We start from the raw sequence: 17,568 nt of genomic DNA on the forward strand, positions 1-17,568 counted from the left end.
TTTCTGGCGAAAGTAATGCAACATTGATGTCACTATCCATGCAGATCAACGTTACTAAAAAACAAATACTACACAGCGATCAGATTTGTTTTTGGGTTATTAAATTCATTCTATTTTTACATACGATTCTTGCGAGAACGTGTTGTACAACGTAGTCTTTGAAGCACTAATGCATCGATTATCGTGCAAATAACGTAACAAAAAAATCTTATAAATTTTCAACGATATATTTTCGGATAGCGGCAGTATCAAACGGTTTCCTATTACGGTACTCCAAGTCTAACACAATTTTTTCCCCGCGGCACGAGTGGCGCGCTTTGCATTTGTGTTTTTATTGTCCATCGATTCTCGATACTATCCGAGGAACCGACGCGCAGTCTTCCAAGGGATTTAGTATTTTCTAGAGCAGAGAGAGTGACTCTCTCTCACTCTCTCTCACTCTCTCTCTCTCTCTCCGGCCCGTTTCTGGTTTATATTCCGGGCTCTAGAATATGGTCCCTCCTATGGGGCTACGAATGGAAATTGGAGCCCGGGAATGGAATACCTGGCTGCGTGGCGTCCGGGATTACCCTATTGTGCCCCGGCCCCGCAAATGCAATGGCGAAAAGAGAACACGGAAAGCGAGACCGCGACTCGATGCATTCCGATTGATGTATCGGCCCAGGAATTAATCGACCGTGGAGATAATGGCTGTCGGGCTGCAGGTTCTGGCCCGTCGACAGGGATGCGCCCGCCATTCCGATAATGAAACACGGAATAATTTTGCTACAATTAGAGCTGGCCGCCGTTTCTTCCGATAATGAACATCCCACGGTCGGGCGGCCGCTCTTCGATTTTCAATCGTGACTTCCGACTTTGATATCCGCGGAATGTGATAATGAAACCGAGCCGCCCCTGTCGTTTAATCTGCGGCCCAGAATTATCCAAGAATTGTGAATTCGAGGGGGAAATGCACCGGTGCAATTTTTTGGGGACAGGAAATGCCACACTTTCTCGACCAGTTGTTCGAAATATTAATATTAAATATTGGCAAACGTGATATTTTATCTGCTTTGGTGTGTAACACAACCTCTAATACGGCAGAAAATTTTCTTGTCTGTCTCGATTCCCATAAATTAATTTCCAAAAAATGGAATGTGACTTTTAGCTTGAACAGAGAAGAGAGAATAAATTTCCAAAAAGTTGAAGAAAATTTGAATCGTCCCTAGAGTGCAAGAGACCCCTAATAATGTGCAGAAACTTGCTTCCAATCCGACTGTTATAAATTAATCGATTGAAGCGTACGAAATCCGCATAGAGGTTATACTGCGGTGAATCCGAAGCTTTCCTGTTCGTTAACCCCTTGCGCTATAATTTCCTATAAAACTAGTAAAGATGTTTAGCTGAATTAAACAAAAATCCGCAGTTCCTTCATCGTAATTTGGAAAGAAATCCTAGCGGAACGAGTCGAAAAAACTATTTTCGGAAATTGGACCATTTGGTCGCTTGACTGTGCAAGGTTCGCGAATGAACAAACACTCGAGTCGCGGGCGGCACGCGGTTGTTTATTGTAGAACAACGCTTGGTCGTAATGGAATGACTAATTCGCCGCGACGCACTGATTTCCGCGAGGTTTTTCCACACTTACCGGCGCGGCAGCACTGTTCCCGCTCATCGTGGCTCACGGCGGCCGTGAATAATGCGGTGCACTAATGTTGCGCCTCGCAAAAACCGAGGGAGTGCGGTGCAAAGCGGGCTCGGCCCACTGTTATTTACACAATATAGTTCCGCGGCTGTACTCGTCGCTTGACGTAACTGCGGTATTTGCATGTTTACAACGGTGCCCGCGTTCCCGATGGAAATAACATATATTCCGGGGTGCTCGAGGCCGACGTCGAACTTTCAAGTTGGAAACCGTTCCTCGTGCTTACCCGATATCCCTCGCGAGCGGAAACCCCGGTTATCGTCGTCGACCATTTTTACGACCCCTGATCTAATTATTCAAATCTACCGACAGCTGGGACCCACCGCTTCAAATCCCCTAGCCACCGGCAATTAGCCTGATTTTTCCGGGAAGTGTTCAGGCAATATTAAATCCTTCATTAAGTTTTCTGTGACTTTCGTAACTAATTCTTTTTAATCGAATCGATACGATTCTCCTCGTTTAATAATGCAGTCTCCGTGCTGCAACCCTTTGTGGACGAGATCTTTTTGAAATATGAAAAATGTTTTTGTCGGAGCGTTAAATAATGCATCAGAATTTTTTCGTTGGCTTAAATCTTTAGAAATTGGATATGAGAACGTGATGTCGCAGATATGTTCATATTTGTCGCCAAAGGGTTGAAATGTACGTGGTTTTTCATCGGAAAATGACGATACTTTTTGCTCTACATTTGTTCGAGCTTTTTTGAATAATAGTTTTTGCTGGTTTGCTATTGATACGGTTCTCCGAACGTGTAAATGGATTTTGTGATATTTGTAACGTTTATTCACCGGTGAAATTTGTATCTGGTGGTCTTATAAAAACTGGCACAACCAACTTTTATTTAAAAGTAATTATTTATTTTTTAAATTGATAGAAACATGTACAACATTCGAGTAAGGTTCTTTATTGATTCTAATCTTTCAATTTTTTATTCTAATGCTTTTTCGGAGGATGGAACTAACAAATTTAAATCGACGCTGATGCTTTAGGAATTTCTAAAGTTGTAAAGTCACTTCTAGCTGATGTTGAATCAATCTAAAAATATATACTCGATAGATCTGTTTCACGTTTGCGTATTTCCTCCAGGATTTGATTATTTGCTGTTTCGTTCCACCACGAAAATGAAAATGTAGAATCTTCCATTTCGAAGCCGCAGTCTTCAGACAATATTTGCTCTGGTAGTGTTTGTTTTCTTTGGGGAGGGTATATGTTTTCCGACAACTAGCTGCAGGCACACATATTACTATGGACAAAACAGACCAAAGAATTTATATCTTATTCTTTAATTATTGGAACAGTGACTGGTTTTTATTTTACAATTATAAAAATGCTCCTGTGCGAGATTGTTGCAATCTTATTCGTACATTCACGAAGCGATACAAATGCCTATTATTTCACGATATACCCAGTGTCCAAAATCACCCTAATGTATTTCAACCCCTATTTTGAAGTACGCTTTACTTTTCCCGAAGCGTTTACTTGTCTCCCACTATTATAAATACACAACGGATTTTATGTGTTTATGACAAAATGATGGAAAAATTCACCCAATTTAAAATAGTAAAAAGTAAAAGAATTATTATCACTTTACATGCCGAAAGCCTATTAGTATGCCTTTTAGTGACTGAACTGTACGAAAAAGAATCTCGATAATTTTTGAAGAGAGAAAGAAACTGTTGCGCGTCTACTGTTTCTTGCAAATGATGCAGACAATTTTTATTTTAGATGAGAAGAGCCTGATCTCGGGCACGTTTATGCGAGGACAGGCTTTCAGAGTGGCTCGTTGGCGCTCGCTACGGTCAGAGACATGCCACGGACAGCTCGAAGAGGGTGGCAACGAGAGTCGATAAGCAGGAGCCAAGGTAGGGAGCAATGTTTCTTTCCGCTGGATCCCATTGATGGCTGGACGGGAAAGGGGGCAGAAAATTTTCGCGAGATAACGTTTATTGGCTCGCGGAACAGGCCCCGCAGATACGGGGGTGGGCAAAGGGAGATATCGGGTCGCGGCACGAGCCAGGGAATCTGGCAAGCTTTATCGGATTCCGGAACGCTGCAGAGATATAGGCGTACACCAATCTCTTCCTTTTATCCCTCGAAAGTTTCCTCGTATCATAATCTCGAGCATAATTGTTCCTACTGTTTCAAATTCAATAATACCGTCTCGCAAATAAACGGATATCTTTCCTTGTCATGTCGGATGACGGCGCTGTTATGCACTGAATTTAAATTGCACGGAGGTTGTCATGAAACTTAACATTGTCATACGTTTCCGTCTATCTTACTTCAGCTTCCTTATAGAGAATATCAAGAATTTTTCTTCGCCGATTCATACATTTTTCCCTCGTCCTGCTTTTTCGTGAAGTGATGCGTGCAGTGCAGCAAATATTATGATTATTTGTTATAAATTCAATTCTGTTCATTTTTACAATGTACGGAAATAGTGTACGCGATACGCTACTGTATTATTAGACACTTTTCCCGATATGTAAAGTGCAGCAGACATGATAATGCTGAGTATAAATATAATTTTCCTATTAACTATACAATATTTAAAAATAATGTAGACAGTAAAATATTCGATTGTGAAAAAGGTCTCGACCATTTCCGAGCTCTGAATTCTCCACTGAATGATAACACTATTTCCAGAACAGCAGACGATTCATTGGACTAATGCATATGTGAATTACAAACCACCAAAAAATGAAAATGAACCTCTGAATATGTAGATTCCTAAAAGTGTTTCATTGAATGGGACAACGTTTTATACGGAGGAGAGGCAAGAAAATTTTGTCTGAATTTTTCTGTGCCAGAAATGCAATTTTTGGTCGCCGGGGAGGGGAGAGTATTTTGGTTTTGTATAACGTAAAATTGTTCTCCGACTATATTTTGTAAATTCAATGAAGAAGGACGGTTTCTCGCAGGTTCCCAGCCCGATTCAAACAGTTCTGTGTTCTCCGGGAGTCTTCGGCGCAACGTCTTGAATCGGCACGGTGTAAAAATGGAATTCTTAAATTGCATCACTGTGCTTCGGTGAAGTGTTAATATTTGCAGCCGTAGAGTAAACTTCCTACGACTGGTTTTGAAGAGTACTTGTTGTTATTGGCGTAAGGGGAACTCTGAAGAAGGCTCGTTGTAACCAACAGAGGGAGAGAGGGAAAGAGAGAGAGAGAGAGAGAGAGAGAGAGAGAGAGAGAGAGAGAGAGAGAGAGAGAGAACGGAATGCTCGAGGAACACTTGAGATAACAGCGATTGCTAGTTTCAGATTTAGTAATATAGTGAACCTTGTAGTAGAGAGACTGATACACTCCTAACTCTTGGGGATTATACGTATCATGCAGCTGAATATTTTCTATCTCCTTGAACCGCTGACGCGATATCCTGCTGGTGTGTAGCTGGGAGTACACGTGTACGCTGTCTGCCATATTACGTAACTTCTCTATCGTGCTAGTAATTACAGAAACTCTGTGACATCTGATTAATTAGCGAAATGCTCGACGTAATAGTAGGTACTCCATTCTAATCATTCGACTTGGATTTTTGAACATCTCTGCCGTGAACGAAGAAACACGTCCATTTTAACAAAAGTCAATAGTATTTTTATTTTAAATTTACCGCGAGCAATTTTATAATCGACGAATGACAGTTTTTTTTTCTTTTTCCGAGTGTAACACATAGTTCGAAACATTTTATAATTTTATGGAGGCAGAATTCATTAAAAAAAAATATTTAAACGAAGCAGTTTTGAGACACCGCGCGGTACTATTACAATAAAATTCGTTAAAAAATTTATAAACGAAGCGACTATATTGTCTCTTTGAACACATTCGGACACTTTATAATTTTATAAAACTAGAATTCACTGGAACAATTCGCGTTATTCGTTGCACTTTGTTGTTCTGTTGAGATAAAATCCACTAAAAAGATGTTTAAACGGACCACACTGCCTGCTGGGATTGTGAACGTCTCTAAAATAAGATTGTACGCACAGAAGAAATAAATAAAGGTTAACGACTCCGAGATAAGGCGAATCCTCGCTGGATCAACGGCCATCGGAAATTGTTGATGTTCGGAGCTTATTAGCCCGGGTTGCTTGAACCTCCGCAATATCAAGTGGACGTGGGTGGAGTGAATGGGCCGGGGATCTGGTTATTGCCAAACGTTCCGACGACCAAGGGAATCGAGCAATAGCGCGAGGCAAGAATCCCGGAAAATCCGCGTTGACATCGTTTCGTGACTTCGCAGGTGTGCGAGGAGGGGGCCGACTACAAAGTAGTATCTTCGAATAAAGCGGCTGGTAAAATTAAGAAACGGAAATAGCACGGTGAAGCGCCGTCAAGCTCCACGTCAAAGAAATTCTATTTCGTTCAATGAGGCTGCAGCTGGCCGATCGTTGCGAGAGGAGGTTAGGAAAAACATGGCGAGAGGCCCGGAATAAAATAGATTCTAATGGCCGGCGGATTCCGAGTTGCCACCTAACCGGACCGATTACTTTACAAAATAATGTCAAATACGTACAGCCGTATCTCAGTGACGAAATGTCCGTAAATGTGTGTGTGTGTGTGTACGATTGGATTTAATATTGGAGTGCTCTTGAGCCTCGCCCTTTATGTATTCTCTATTTTTATTCTTTGACTGCTTTGTTTTACAGTTAGAAATATAGTGTAGGTTATACTAATTTTAGTACGAAGTTCTGATAAACACGTCCAATAGAAAAATAAATAAATAAATAGACTCGCGAAGTGTTGAATCGTTCTGCAATTGTTTCAAATATAATGTTACGAGTAGAACACACTGGGATTAACGGAAAGAATAAAGCAGAATCGGATGAAGCATCACTGAAAGATCACGTTTGTATTTATTTTCGATCTTGTTCTTGTCGCTCTGTCGATAAAATTTTGCTTCCGTTATGTTTCTCGAAATCCGAAAAAGTTGTTCGCAGTCCACTTAGAAGATAACTAGCGCAGGAAAGCGACGGGTGAGGCGAACGAGGTGGAGGTTCGTCGAGAACGTGACGTTATAGAAAGTGTGTCTTATCTTCTGACAAATTGAGCGGAGTGTTCGCCATGGTTGTTGTTCAGCTGATTCCGAAAATAGCACGATCAACGAGCGGTTCCCCCGACGAGAGTCACTGGTCGCACGGTACACTTCATTCTGACACGCTTAGGACACTTGTTTCGGCGGCGATCAACGTTATTTCCACGGGTCGTTCGCCGATCGGACGAGCATAATCCTTCGTCATCGAGGAACGAGGCACGACTGAGAGGAATCTTTCTGCCAGACTTTCTGGCTCATTGCCCTCCACACCTCAGTGTTCTCTTTGTCCCTCGCCCGTGCCTCTCTTAACGTGTTAGAAATTATATACCCGCAAGCTTCTGGCTCGTGTATTGTAAATCGTTTACTGTCTCTCCTTTGTGCCGAACGCGCAGGCCCCGGCCACATAAATTCAACTCCAATTAACGGCCGAGCATCGCCCACTCCAATTATAATGTGCCCCACGGACCTCTCGCAAAAAATGTCGATACCTCCTTGTCCCCCCCCGCCGATCGAAAAGGGACCCGACGTCACACGATTCGACGGGCAAACGCGGAACGAAAGTGTGCCGTGCAATTTTTTCCTGGCCGTCCTCGGCTTTGAGAAAATTTCGTTCCAAAAGGACCGAGCCGCGCGTTCAGCTTCGAGCATCCTCGGAAACTTTGAGCCCACTTTTCTCGGAAACTAAGAACCCCGCGGAGAAAAAGTCACTCGGGCTTTCCTGTTCAGCTTTTTGCGTAGAATCGCCCTGTCAGAGTCTTTTCGCTGGAAAATTCGAGGCTGATGAGATAGATCGGTTTAAAGGGCTGGAATTGTCGATGAAAGTTGGCTGGAGGCTGCTTACATCCGGATAATGTAAAAATAGTGAAATTTGGATGAATTAGATTAGATTAGATTAGATTAGAGTTTATTCTACAAAATGGGCCCGGTAAATCGAATGTGAAGAAACATAAATGTTCAATTGGACCATCCAGTGCGCTAGTTCCAAGATTTGTCGCGGTCAGAATAAGTTACCGAGGCTTTTAAAAGTTCAGCAACGCGCTCGGAACGACGATTTCTCTCACCAGTGATTTCCTCAGTCCCGATCTCATTTTTCGGGACAAGAGTGCTGACTCCTCGGACCGAGATCAGCACCGTCCAGCCCCGAAGACAATGCCGAACTGGCGTGCTCTCGCAGCTGGCTGAAAAGGGCCATTCCGTTTTCTCGTTTCGCTGTTCTCGGTTGGGGAAGGAACAGAGTTCAGAGGGGCAGCGTATGCCGATTCGGCTGTGTGTCGAGTCCTTCAGGGGTCGGTGGAGAGAACGGTCGCCGCCTCGAGGGGTCGATAATCGAAGAGAGGAAGTTTCTGTCGTTGAGGAACAAGTGGCTGCTCGTGAAGACGTCATTTATCTTCTAGCCGTTGTTTCAACCTGTTTTGTGGATTCTGGGGACTTTTCGACACGTTGCGGGACTGGGCCCGATTAGGCCCGACTAGGTCCGAGACGCTGAACGTTGTTTGAGGATATAGTATAATTCAGGGGCTAAGTCCGGGGTTGGATACCTTGAGCGTGAAATCGTGTGTTCAGATCATAGTGATTTTTGCAATTTCTTCTTATAAAAAAATCTTCTTAAAAATCAGTTTGGCCCGTTTGCTAGTGGAGCGGATCTCCGACCGCGGCCGAGTTTGAGGAACCTGAGGTCCGGCCGGTTGCCGTGTGTCCCAATTACCCGTCGTTCGATTATCGTGCCGGAGTTCGCGGAGACTTCTCATCAGCAAGGGTCCGGAGATAACACCCGGAACGGACAATGGAACGGTCGGACAAATCCGACTGCTGTTGCGTTTGCGGTGTTGTAGCCCGCAGTGTTTGTAACGGACTTCGGCCGTCTCAAAGGGGGCCACCCACACACGTACAATCGCAACTTCAACCCCTGCACAGAAGCCTCTCGCCCTCCTCTCACCCTAAGCAAAGGGATGATCAAGTTATTCCGCGTTCGCGTGCGCACTGACAGTTCCACTGGCTACTCGGTCCACTTTCCTGCGAGTTCTACCGTCGTCTTCGCGAAAGTTTTCCTACCCGCTGATGGGAGAGACAATTGCCGGCGCAGCTGAGTCGCCGGCGTGGGCGGTAAGCCGCGGACAGCTTGTCGGATCGTGCTATCCTGCTTTTACTAGATAATTGAATGTAATCAGCCGATTGTGGATCAGTAGTTTGGCAAACACCGGCCAGGATCAAGCCGAAATCAGCGGGACCAATGATTACCGCACGCCAAGGTAATTGGGAGCCCGGGATTTCGAGGAATTTGATGAAGAAGAGAGATATGCTCAAGCAATTTCGTTTTCCTGTACTAGTACCAGGTTGGAGACAATGTTAGAATTCTCGAGAATTGAAGAATGTATTCTTCGAGTTGGTCAAACGTCTTCAAACTTCTTCCAACGTCTTCAAACTTCTTCCAACGTCTTCAAACGGCTTCAAACTTGTGTTTCTGCGAGACATTTTGACGTGGTTTGGTCTTTTCAACCACTGTTAGAAAGTACGATTGAAGACGATACACAAGCTCGGTTATTAATCAAAACATCGCTCCTTTCTTCAACGTGCTCATGCGGAGTTAATCATTTGCAGACGTTCCCAAACATACTTTCGTATGACACATAGTTTGACTTCCTGAAACACTATTAAGAAACGCGAGGAAATGTAAAGTCTTCAATCACTGTTCTTTCTTTCTCTAACACAATCAAACATTGTCAAACGTCTTCAAACATGCTTCAGAGTCATACATCTCGACCTAGCTTGATTTATCGATGAACTGTTGAAAAGTGTGATTGAAAACGACGGGAAGTGTTTGCGCAAACACGTTCAAACGTCTACGAAACACGTTTTGAAACGAACAAAAATGAAAAACCAGCATACCCCGTTAACATCTCGGCGGGATTTCGGAGAAGCATGCAATTTAGCTGGGCGCCGAGCCGGACAGAAGGATCGACAGGGAATATCCTTTCGATTTCAGGCTCGAATGCGGGAAAACAGATCAGGGTCTCTTGTAATTGGTCGCGGCTGACAGCTGGGAGGTTTTCCGGTGCGCGAGCGTGGCGAATCGCCTGCGACAACGACGCCTTTAACGACTGCGACCGCTGTTATCGCGCCGGCGATCCATTAACACCGGTGCCGATGCAATCTCGCGAAAACGGCGCTCGCGTTTCGTCCTTTGCGATCGTTTCGCGTTGATCGCAATCCCACCTTTCTCTCTCTCTCTCTCTCTCTCTCTCTCTCTCTCTCTCTCTCTTCGTCCCACGATAATGAGAATTCCGAGCTTTCAAGCGTGCGAATCGCCGAATGCTTCGCAAACCACGGTACTGGATAGCGTTTCGGTAAAGGAAAATTGAGCGCGCGATGGAGAATCGTGTATTGATTGAGCGAACGGGTGACCGACGATGATCTTCGCTCTTCGATAAAGACAGGGACGATCCTGGCTCACTGGATCGAAGTTTAAGGCGGGCTGAAATCGTTCAGGAATTAAATGGGGGTGACGAAGCCTCTCGAGGACCCAGCTGGAGACTGCAGTCGGGAGACAGTAATTTTATTAATGGGCAGTCTGGGTTGTTTGGTGGGGAAGAATCGTTTGGTATTGGAGATTGTTATGATGTTAAGAGTAGTCCAGCTGTAGCCAATTTTTGTTTGATTTTGGATCTATGGACTGATTGGATGGTTTGTGAGTGTTTGAGATAGGGGGTGGGGAGCGGGATGAAAAAATGTTTCAGTGAAGTGTTTCCTGGTGAGACGTGTTTGTAGACGTTTGAGACCGTTTGACTAGGTTTGAAGATGATTTTGAGCAAGATTGACACATCTGCATCTACTTTGCTTGAATCTAGTTCAAAGACGATCCAATTTAGATCGACTAAAAAGCTGAACCGATCTCAATAACCACGTCCACCGTGAATAGAAAGCAACGGAGACCTTCCAAACCGTTTCCATATTATTCTATCTCATGGAACCTCGTCCCCCATGAACGCACAAAAGCCCGGGGTGAAATAAAAAGCGCACCGATATCTTTCGAGGAATTGCAGTCCCGCTTTTATGCACGTTCCGGGCGAGCCAGGTCGGCGCATACGTAACGGGTAAAACAATTTCGATCCCGGAAACCGATGAAAATTATTTGACCGTCGAGTTCCTCCCGGTTATGACTACAGTTTGCGGGCTAGGAACTGCGGTTACATTGCAGCCCCGGCGGCGGTGACGAGCACAAAGAGAGAGAGAGAGAGAGGGAGAGGGAGGGAGGAGGAGAGAGAGAGAGTGAACGGGGAGAAGGGGTAGGGCTTTCATGAATAAATCTGCATGGGAACCTGAAAATTTACGGGGACAGGTCTCGCAACATTGTCGCCGCGGTATGTAAATATTATCCAAACACGCACAGTTGGATTCCGGCAGTCGGTGTAAATTTAGACTTTCCCGCCGTGCATCGAAGGCCTCAGGTTCTATCGATCGACGGGAATCCGTGTTCCCATGCCCTCGCCACGTTCTATGGGATATCTCGTCACGTACACGGCGTACACACAGAGAAGCCTGGACAACGAGGTATCTAGGAGAGTTCAGTTATAAATAATACGATAGCCGAGATACACGCAGTGCGAGGCGTCTGTGACATCCTACGATGCCGCGGGAACTATTTCCAAACTTCTGCCGAACGAGGCGAGACCAGGAATGCCTCTTCGATGCGTCCTCTCCCGCTTTCACTCGTCCTCAGCCTCTCCGGGGTTGACACTGACACGTATCTGTACCTCTTTGGTTCTTCTTAAATTAAGATTAGCCTGACGAGGGACGGAATTTTTTAATCGGAGAAGGGAATGATTTAATTTTTTGGCTTATGATTTAATGGTTTTTTAAAAAACTTTTTTTCTTTAAACTTTTCTGGGTTCTTTCTTTTTATTTAAACCCACCTCCTCCGACAGATCTGTCAGGGTTGATACTGTCACGTAGGTTCAGCTTCTTCTTAAAATAAAAATTATTTTGTAACCAGGGACGTACTTTTTTTAGTGAAAATAAAATTATTTAATTTTTTAGGTGATTTTCTTTTTTAAATTAAGTTCAGTCAGTTGCTATTCTAACAAAGGTTATTAATTATTAGCCTAGGGCACTATCAGTGCTATCCTAGTAGGATACTACCAGGGAAGATTCGTCCTTGAAGAAGTAAATGATGACATTCCTGTTATTGCACGCTCAGAAAACGTGCGAGTGCCACAAACGGCCATTTTATTCGGCTGTCGCGGACTTCGAGGGTGAATTTTCAACGGCGCGTGCGGCAGACGCTCTCATGAATGAACATTGCCGGTGAAGGTCACCCACGTTCTAGCTTTCCAGCTATATTTAAACCGGGTGCCATTTTCCCTCGCACGGAAATTGGACGCGGACTGCTTCCAAGTCTAAATGCTTCGCGATTGATCGTTTCAGGTCCCATGAATCGCAATCTTCGGTAACTGTCAATCCATTTTATATGGAATTAATTGTACAACGATCTTGAACGAGTAAATTGCAAATTTTATGCACTTATGCAACTCACGAAATATATTTTCATTTGACTTCCACTCGTTGCAATTACGAAAAATGGGATTTATAGAAGTCGTTATGGATTCGAAATGCGAAGTAGATCTTGAAATAGATTTTTGGTTCGCTAAATCTGAGAAGATGTAGGTAGACGCGCAATAAGTGCTCGATTAATAAGTGCTGATTGGCAGTTAGTCGCCCCAGTAACGAGTGGAAGGTACACAGACTGCGCGTTCAGAAATTAAGTAGTATATACCCGTAAGAGTCAGCCGTGACGTAACGTTGTATTTAATTTTACGCGATGAATTATTCATGTACATTTTAATATCGATTTGGTGGACTAAAATGCTCTGCTTGCGGATGCCATACTTAAACAATTCCATAATTTAACAAGCCCAGAATTTATTAAAAATATTCCGTCCTCGGAGAACCAAATATTCCACGTTGTGCGATTAAAGGGACAGTGACAGAAGAATGTAAAATTTTTCGAAGAATGTCAATGCAAAAATTTAAACATCCCTGCAGTTTTGAATAATCCGAGATGATGAAATATCGGAGCTGGAGATTTGAAGAATTTAATATGAAACTGCTTCTAAACGATACTTATTTGCCGATTCTCCAGTTATCTCCGTCCACTCGAGCAACTTCTTATTGCTCCGAATTTCCATCGCGAATGCAATCAACGCTTGAAAACCCGGCTGCAAGAATTCCTCAAGAATCCAGGCCGGGGAGAAAGAGATGAACAGTATTCAGTATTCTCCCAGTGAATTATACCTTCGGGAAAATCGGCTCTGCGAGTTATCTGCAGCTCGCACGGCTCCGCCGCCTTTAAACGCAACTGTTACTCATCTCGAGATGGCGCGACTATGGCTGTTCGTGAACCAACTACGGGATCAAGCTCAGTATTCACCTGAGAGTGACAATTAATTCAATACATAGTCAATGGCAACATTCGCTGCCTTTTCCAATCTTTCCCATTTCCCTTCTTTCTCCCCGTTCTTTTCAAATTCGATAAATGCGGTGTCCAAAATTGGTTAAAAATAAACAGAACTGAGTTCTAAACTGACTTTTATTTTTCAAATTTATTCACTTTTTTTGTTAATTATCCTTTTTCGATTTTATGGCTAGTTTTAGCGTATAAAGTTTGTCACTCTGTAAGGCTTTCATTAGTTTTACAAAATGTTCCAAGCTTTCGAACAGCAGTGTGAATAGCACAATAAAAAGAGAATATCTCTCTCACGATTATTGGATTGAAATTAATATTTAATTCTTCGACCCAGCTTTCCAGAAAATCTTCCAAATTTGTACGAATGGTCACTTTTTGCCAAGATTTTGCCAGGCGCTTTCGCCATCGATATCGGAGACTTTCAGCTGGAGTCGATGCCGCTCTTTTGCATAATTAACTTTCCCGTGTTCCCGTGATATCGGCCATCCGAGGCCCTTATTCAGTCGATTCTCGCGCGGCCAGGCGTCAAGTGCTGTGAAAACAAAGGGAGCCGAGGTAAGAAGTCCCCAGCATAATGAATCCCCGGCCCTCCGGACCATTCTGATTCATGTACTCTGCCCGCTGCCTTGCAATTAGCGTTCCTTTCTTTCCGTTCAGTTCCTTAAACCGTTAGCAAACCTCTTCTTCTTTTTTGCAGTGTCACGTCACGTCCAGGCGTGACGAATTTCGAGCAGCGTTCAGCCGTCTCGCAATTTGCAATTCTAATTAATCGATAGCTTCGAGGATCGCTCGAGTTACAGGTCCTCGAGACGAGGTTCGAACGACTCCACACGAAATTCTAAAAAACGATCGTGGCTTGCGCTTTTTTCCAATTACTTTTTAATCGATTTTCAAGTTTGCGAGAAGCAGCTGTCGGCGGCTTAGTTGCTATTTACATATTTATTAATACATTTGCAGCTGAAAAAAGAACAGAAGAAACGCGAGGTAAAAATGATTAATCCAAAAACACTTTATTAAATAAAATTAAATTGAAAAATACGTTCATTATATTCAGTGCAACCGTATGCACCGCAGGAATTGTGTTACAAAAAAATTGGTCCATTGTTCTGGAAACCTTCGTTAGTATACTGAATCGCCGAGACGTAACTTCTCTGTAGGTCAGCCCGCTAAGCGGATGTTATTAACAGTTTCTGCGATAATGTCAGAGGAATTCGAAATTTAAAATCGCGTTAGAACCTTTCCCGGGGAATTTCCAACAGCACGATAATATTTTCATCTGATAACAGTTAAAACAGTTTGCAGCTTGAACTCCCGGCCGAATCGCATAATTAGAGGCAGAAGTTAACACTCGACTTAATAACCCGATAGAACTTGATCGTCCTCGCGGAAAACGCACCGGCGCGGCGGGTAAGACAACTTCATGCGCTCGTTCGTCCACGCTCGTTTGCATTAATTGTTTCGCTAATTCGGACATCGTTGCTTAAACAGACACACCCCGGCGTCGTTCGAACGACGTAAACAGCCTTTCTTTCAGGCGGGAAAACGCTCCTAAAACCGGAGCCAGATCTCCGGGAACAAAGAGCGGCTAATGAAACCCGGAAAAAGATGTGTGCACTTCCCTTCTCGCGCGACGAGAAACTTTCCGCTTTAAAGTGTTTCGCGACGAGACAATGGAAACTCGCCGACTTAATTCGCGCGCGTAATTCTCGCGTTTCCCTCGCGCGCCCTGTTGGCCGGTTTTTCTGGTTTGTCGCCATTGAAACTAGCAGTGTCCACACCCACGAGCTTTTTTTAATGCTCCAGATCTGTGGAGCTGTAATTCGTTTGTTTTCACGAACGGCAAGGTTTTTATATTTTTAAGTTATCAGATCGTTGAGGACGAAAGTACTTCGATTCCCAGGCCGCCTGATTTTTAAGCTTTGCGTTTTTAGACCCTCACAATTCTTAATTTTCCGTTTTTCTAATTTTCAAATTTTTAAGCTTCGTGTTTTTGAGCCCTCCCAATTTTTAATGCTCCGTTTCTGTAATTGTCAATTTTTTAAGCTTCGTGTTTTTGAGGCCTCCCAATTTTTAATGCTCTGTTCTTCCAATTGTCAAATTTTTTTTCTATTGTTACATTCCTAAATATTGTAAAATCTGTGTTCCCAATTATTTCAGTATTATACATACATATGGAGTGCGTTCGATGGTATATTTCTCATGGATCAGCGTGAATGCGTGTTTCTGACAGTAACGTTTATACTCGCGTTACGTGTCCACGATTTATGTAAGTGTCTGTCACGATACAACCACAACACTGCAATTCTGCCAGTCAGTATCACTAATTCATAACCGGTAGTCACATTTCCAGATGCAGACCCTTCACACTAGCATGCGTTACAGTCGTGTAAACGGTTTTAGTTATTGTGTAATCCACATACATCAATTTTCGGTGAGGGAACACAAAGAAACGGTGCGGGAGGTGCGACGGGTGCAGAATTCCGTGCGTACGAGGATTCCAGCGAACCAAAACGAAAAAACGAAACGTCTTCAAGGAACAAACCCTGCGTCTCTTACCATCGCGACATTATGAAAATTATTCAAGCTTTCCTATATTGTAGTTCACATGAAATTAGGTGGACTTTAAGTCATGAAATGCCCGATTTCAAGTTGGTTCACAAAATAGAAATCCTCAAACACCGCAATGGGTCACTTACTCTCTTAAAAACGCAATCTCAAGGTTCCACGTACGAATTTTTCTCCCGAAAACTATCGGTCGGATCGAGTTAAATTCTTTTTTAGATGAAAGCAGAAGGTTCAACGAATCGTAGTATATTTTGTAATACCTAGAATTTGTGTCCATTTCATTTTCGTTCGAAAGCAACCCCCGGCCGCAGTGCTCGACACAGCGATCCGATAACGTAACAGGAAGGGGTTGGGGGGAAGGCAAAACGTTGAAAACGGGGAATAGGTTCGGGTCGAGGTGAGTTCGGCGAAGGGTGAAGTGGGCCACACAACAGACTCATGCTTCGAAACCTGATAGAAACCCGGCCAGAGGTCCAGGTCAACGAATAATCTCTCTCGAGCGACTCGCGGCGTGGGCTCGAGACTTTTTGGGGGAGCACGCAGGACGCGGACGGTCCTCTGCTGGAGCGATTTACCTCTTTTACCTGGGCTGACTTTGAACGGGGATCGGCGACCTGGACGGTCTCGTCGGGAGGCAGCCGCCAAGAGTTCCTCTCGATGTTGACGCTGGCGTTCATAGCGGTCTCCTCCTCCGCCTCCCCTGTCCTTCGTCGTTCCTAACAGCTTCGTCCTTGCGCCAATACTTCTCCGAGGTCCCCAGGGTAACCCCCGGGCCACTCCTGGGGCCGAGGTCCAACACCAGCAATCCACAGTTCCTCACCTGCAACAATAGCCGGCAGTTGGTTAATTAATTTATTCGAAAGAAAAGAAACGTTGCTCCGCTAACACGTTAACCATTGTCCTGCGGACTCTTTCGCTACTTTTTTAGGACTCAAGGAGGCTAAAAACATTCAATAAAACACAATAATAATAATGGTAGACGGTGTTAATTTGCAAAGTAACGAATAAACATACGCCTAAAATATTTTCGAAAAACGACCGTTTAAAGTGCTCCGCTTTGAATTACCATTGTTGGCTCTACGAAATTTTTTCACGATTCCGGTCGTTCGACAGCGTTTTGGGAAACACGGAGCTCGGACACAGAAGAAATTGGAATGTAAATCGATACGGCCTGTTAATTGTCCCGTAATTCGTCCCCTTAGCTGGGTCCCTGACGGACGATGCACTGCTTCATATGCATTTTGGATTTGCATGTCCGCGCGGCGACGGCGGCTACGGCGGTGCAGGCCTCTGTGGCCGCGATTTGAAATTTAAATCGAAAATAAACTAATGGCGTAGCGTGGCGGCGCGGCCTCCCGCCGGGAAATTTCGACTTTAATTAAATTATTCATAGGAGAAGACTGACAACCTGAGCGGGTGTAATCCCTTATTCAGGTTTAATTCCCCGAGGAATTCGTAATTATCCTTTGTTCCCGGTCCCCCTCACTCCCCGCGGGGATGATTCACGCGATCTATTCATCTTTCCCGCTGCTGGTAATCGTGCCCGGGCATTACCAGAACGACAAATATTTTTGAAACGTCCCCCGGAGCCGATCGTTTGTTTCGCTGATGAATTATTCACCGGATCCGCGCGATCCGTTGATCCGTCTTACTGGTTCTCGCGAATTTTTCCCCCTTACACTTGGAAACCACTTGGACAATTCTTGATATCTTAAACTGCAATGATGAATCATAGCTGCGTGACCCGAAATTAATAAAAATCATATTCGACAATTTATATTTATTCATAGACTTGTTACTTGTCACGTTAAATGTTCAAGCTTAT

General features: G+C 44.0%; 1 protein-coding gene and 1 long non-coding RNA gene across 7 annotated transcripts in view; one reads left to right on the plus strand and one right to left on the minus strand.

Moving 5' to 3' along the window:
- Window positions 1-17,568, minus strand: part of LOC143356633 (inactive dipeptidyl peptidase 10) — a 135,846-nt gene that overhangs the window by 25,835 nt on the left and 92,443 nt on the right. For 3 of the 6 annotated variants that reach the window (XM_076792490.1, XM_076792492.1, XM_076792491.1), the window contains one exon: window positions 16,319-16,563. In XM_076792490.1, the coding sequence (XP_076648605.1) occupies window positions 16,319-16,420 (102 nt within the window). In that variant the 5' untranslated portion in view covers window positions 16,421-16,563. Of the gene's footprint in view, window positions 1-1,627; window positions 1,791-6,717; window positions 6,954-16,318; window positions 16,564-17,568 lie in introns of those variants that run through there. The other 3 variants (XM_076792493.1, XM_076792494.1, XM_076792495.1) reach the window with 3 other exon arrangements.
- LOC143356634 (uncharacterized) overlaps window positions 2,207-17,568 on the plus strand; it is a 57,434-nt gene continuing 42,072 nt past the window's right edge. Inside the window, exons 1-2 of the long non-coding RNA XR_013082703.1 lie at window positions 2,207-3,019; window positions 3,094-3,546. This is a non-coding gene — a long non-coding RNA (uncharacterized LOC143356634). The remainder of the gene's footprint in view (window positions 3,020-3,093; window positions 3,547-17,568) is intronic.

This window comes from Halictus rubicundus, chromosome 8, assembly GCF_050948215.1.
Source record: "Halictus rubicundus isolate RS-2024b chromosome 8, iyHalRubi1_principal, whole genome shotgun sequence".
NCBI classification, from domain to species: Eukaryota; Metazoa; Arthropoda; class Insecta; order Hymenoptera; family Halictidae; genus Halictus; species Halictus rubicundus.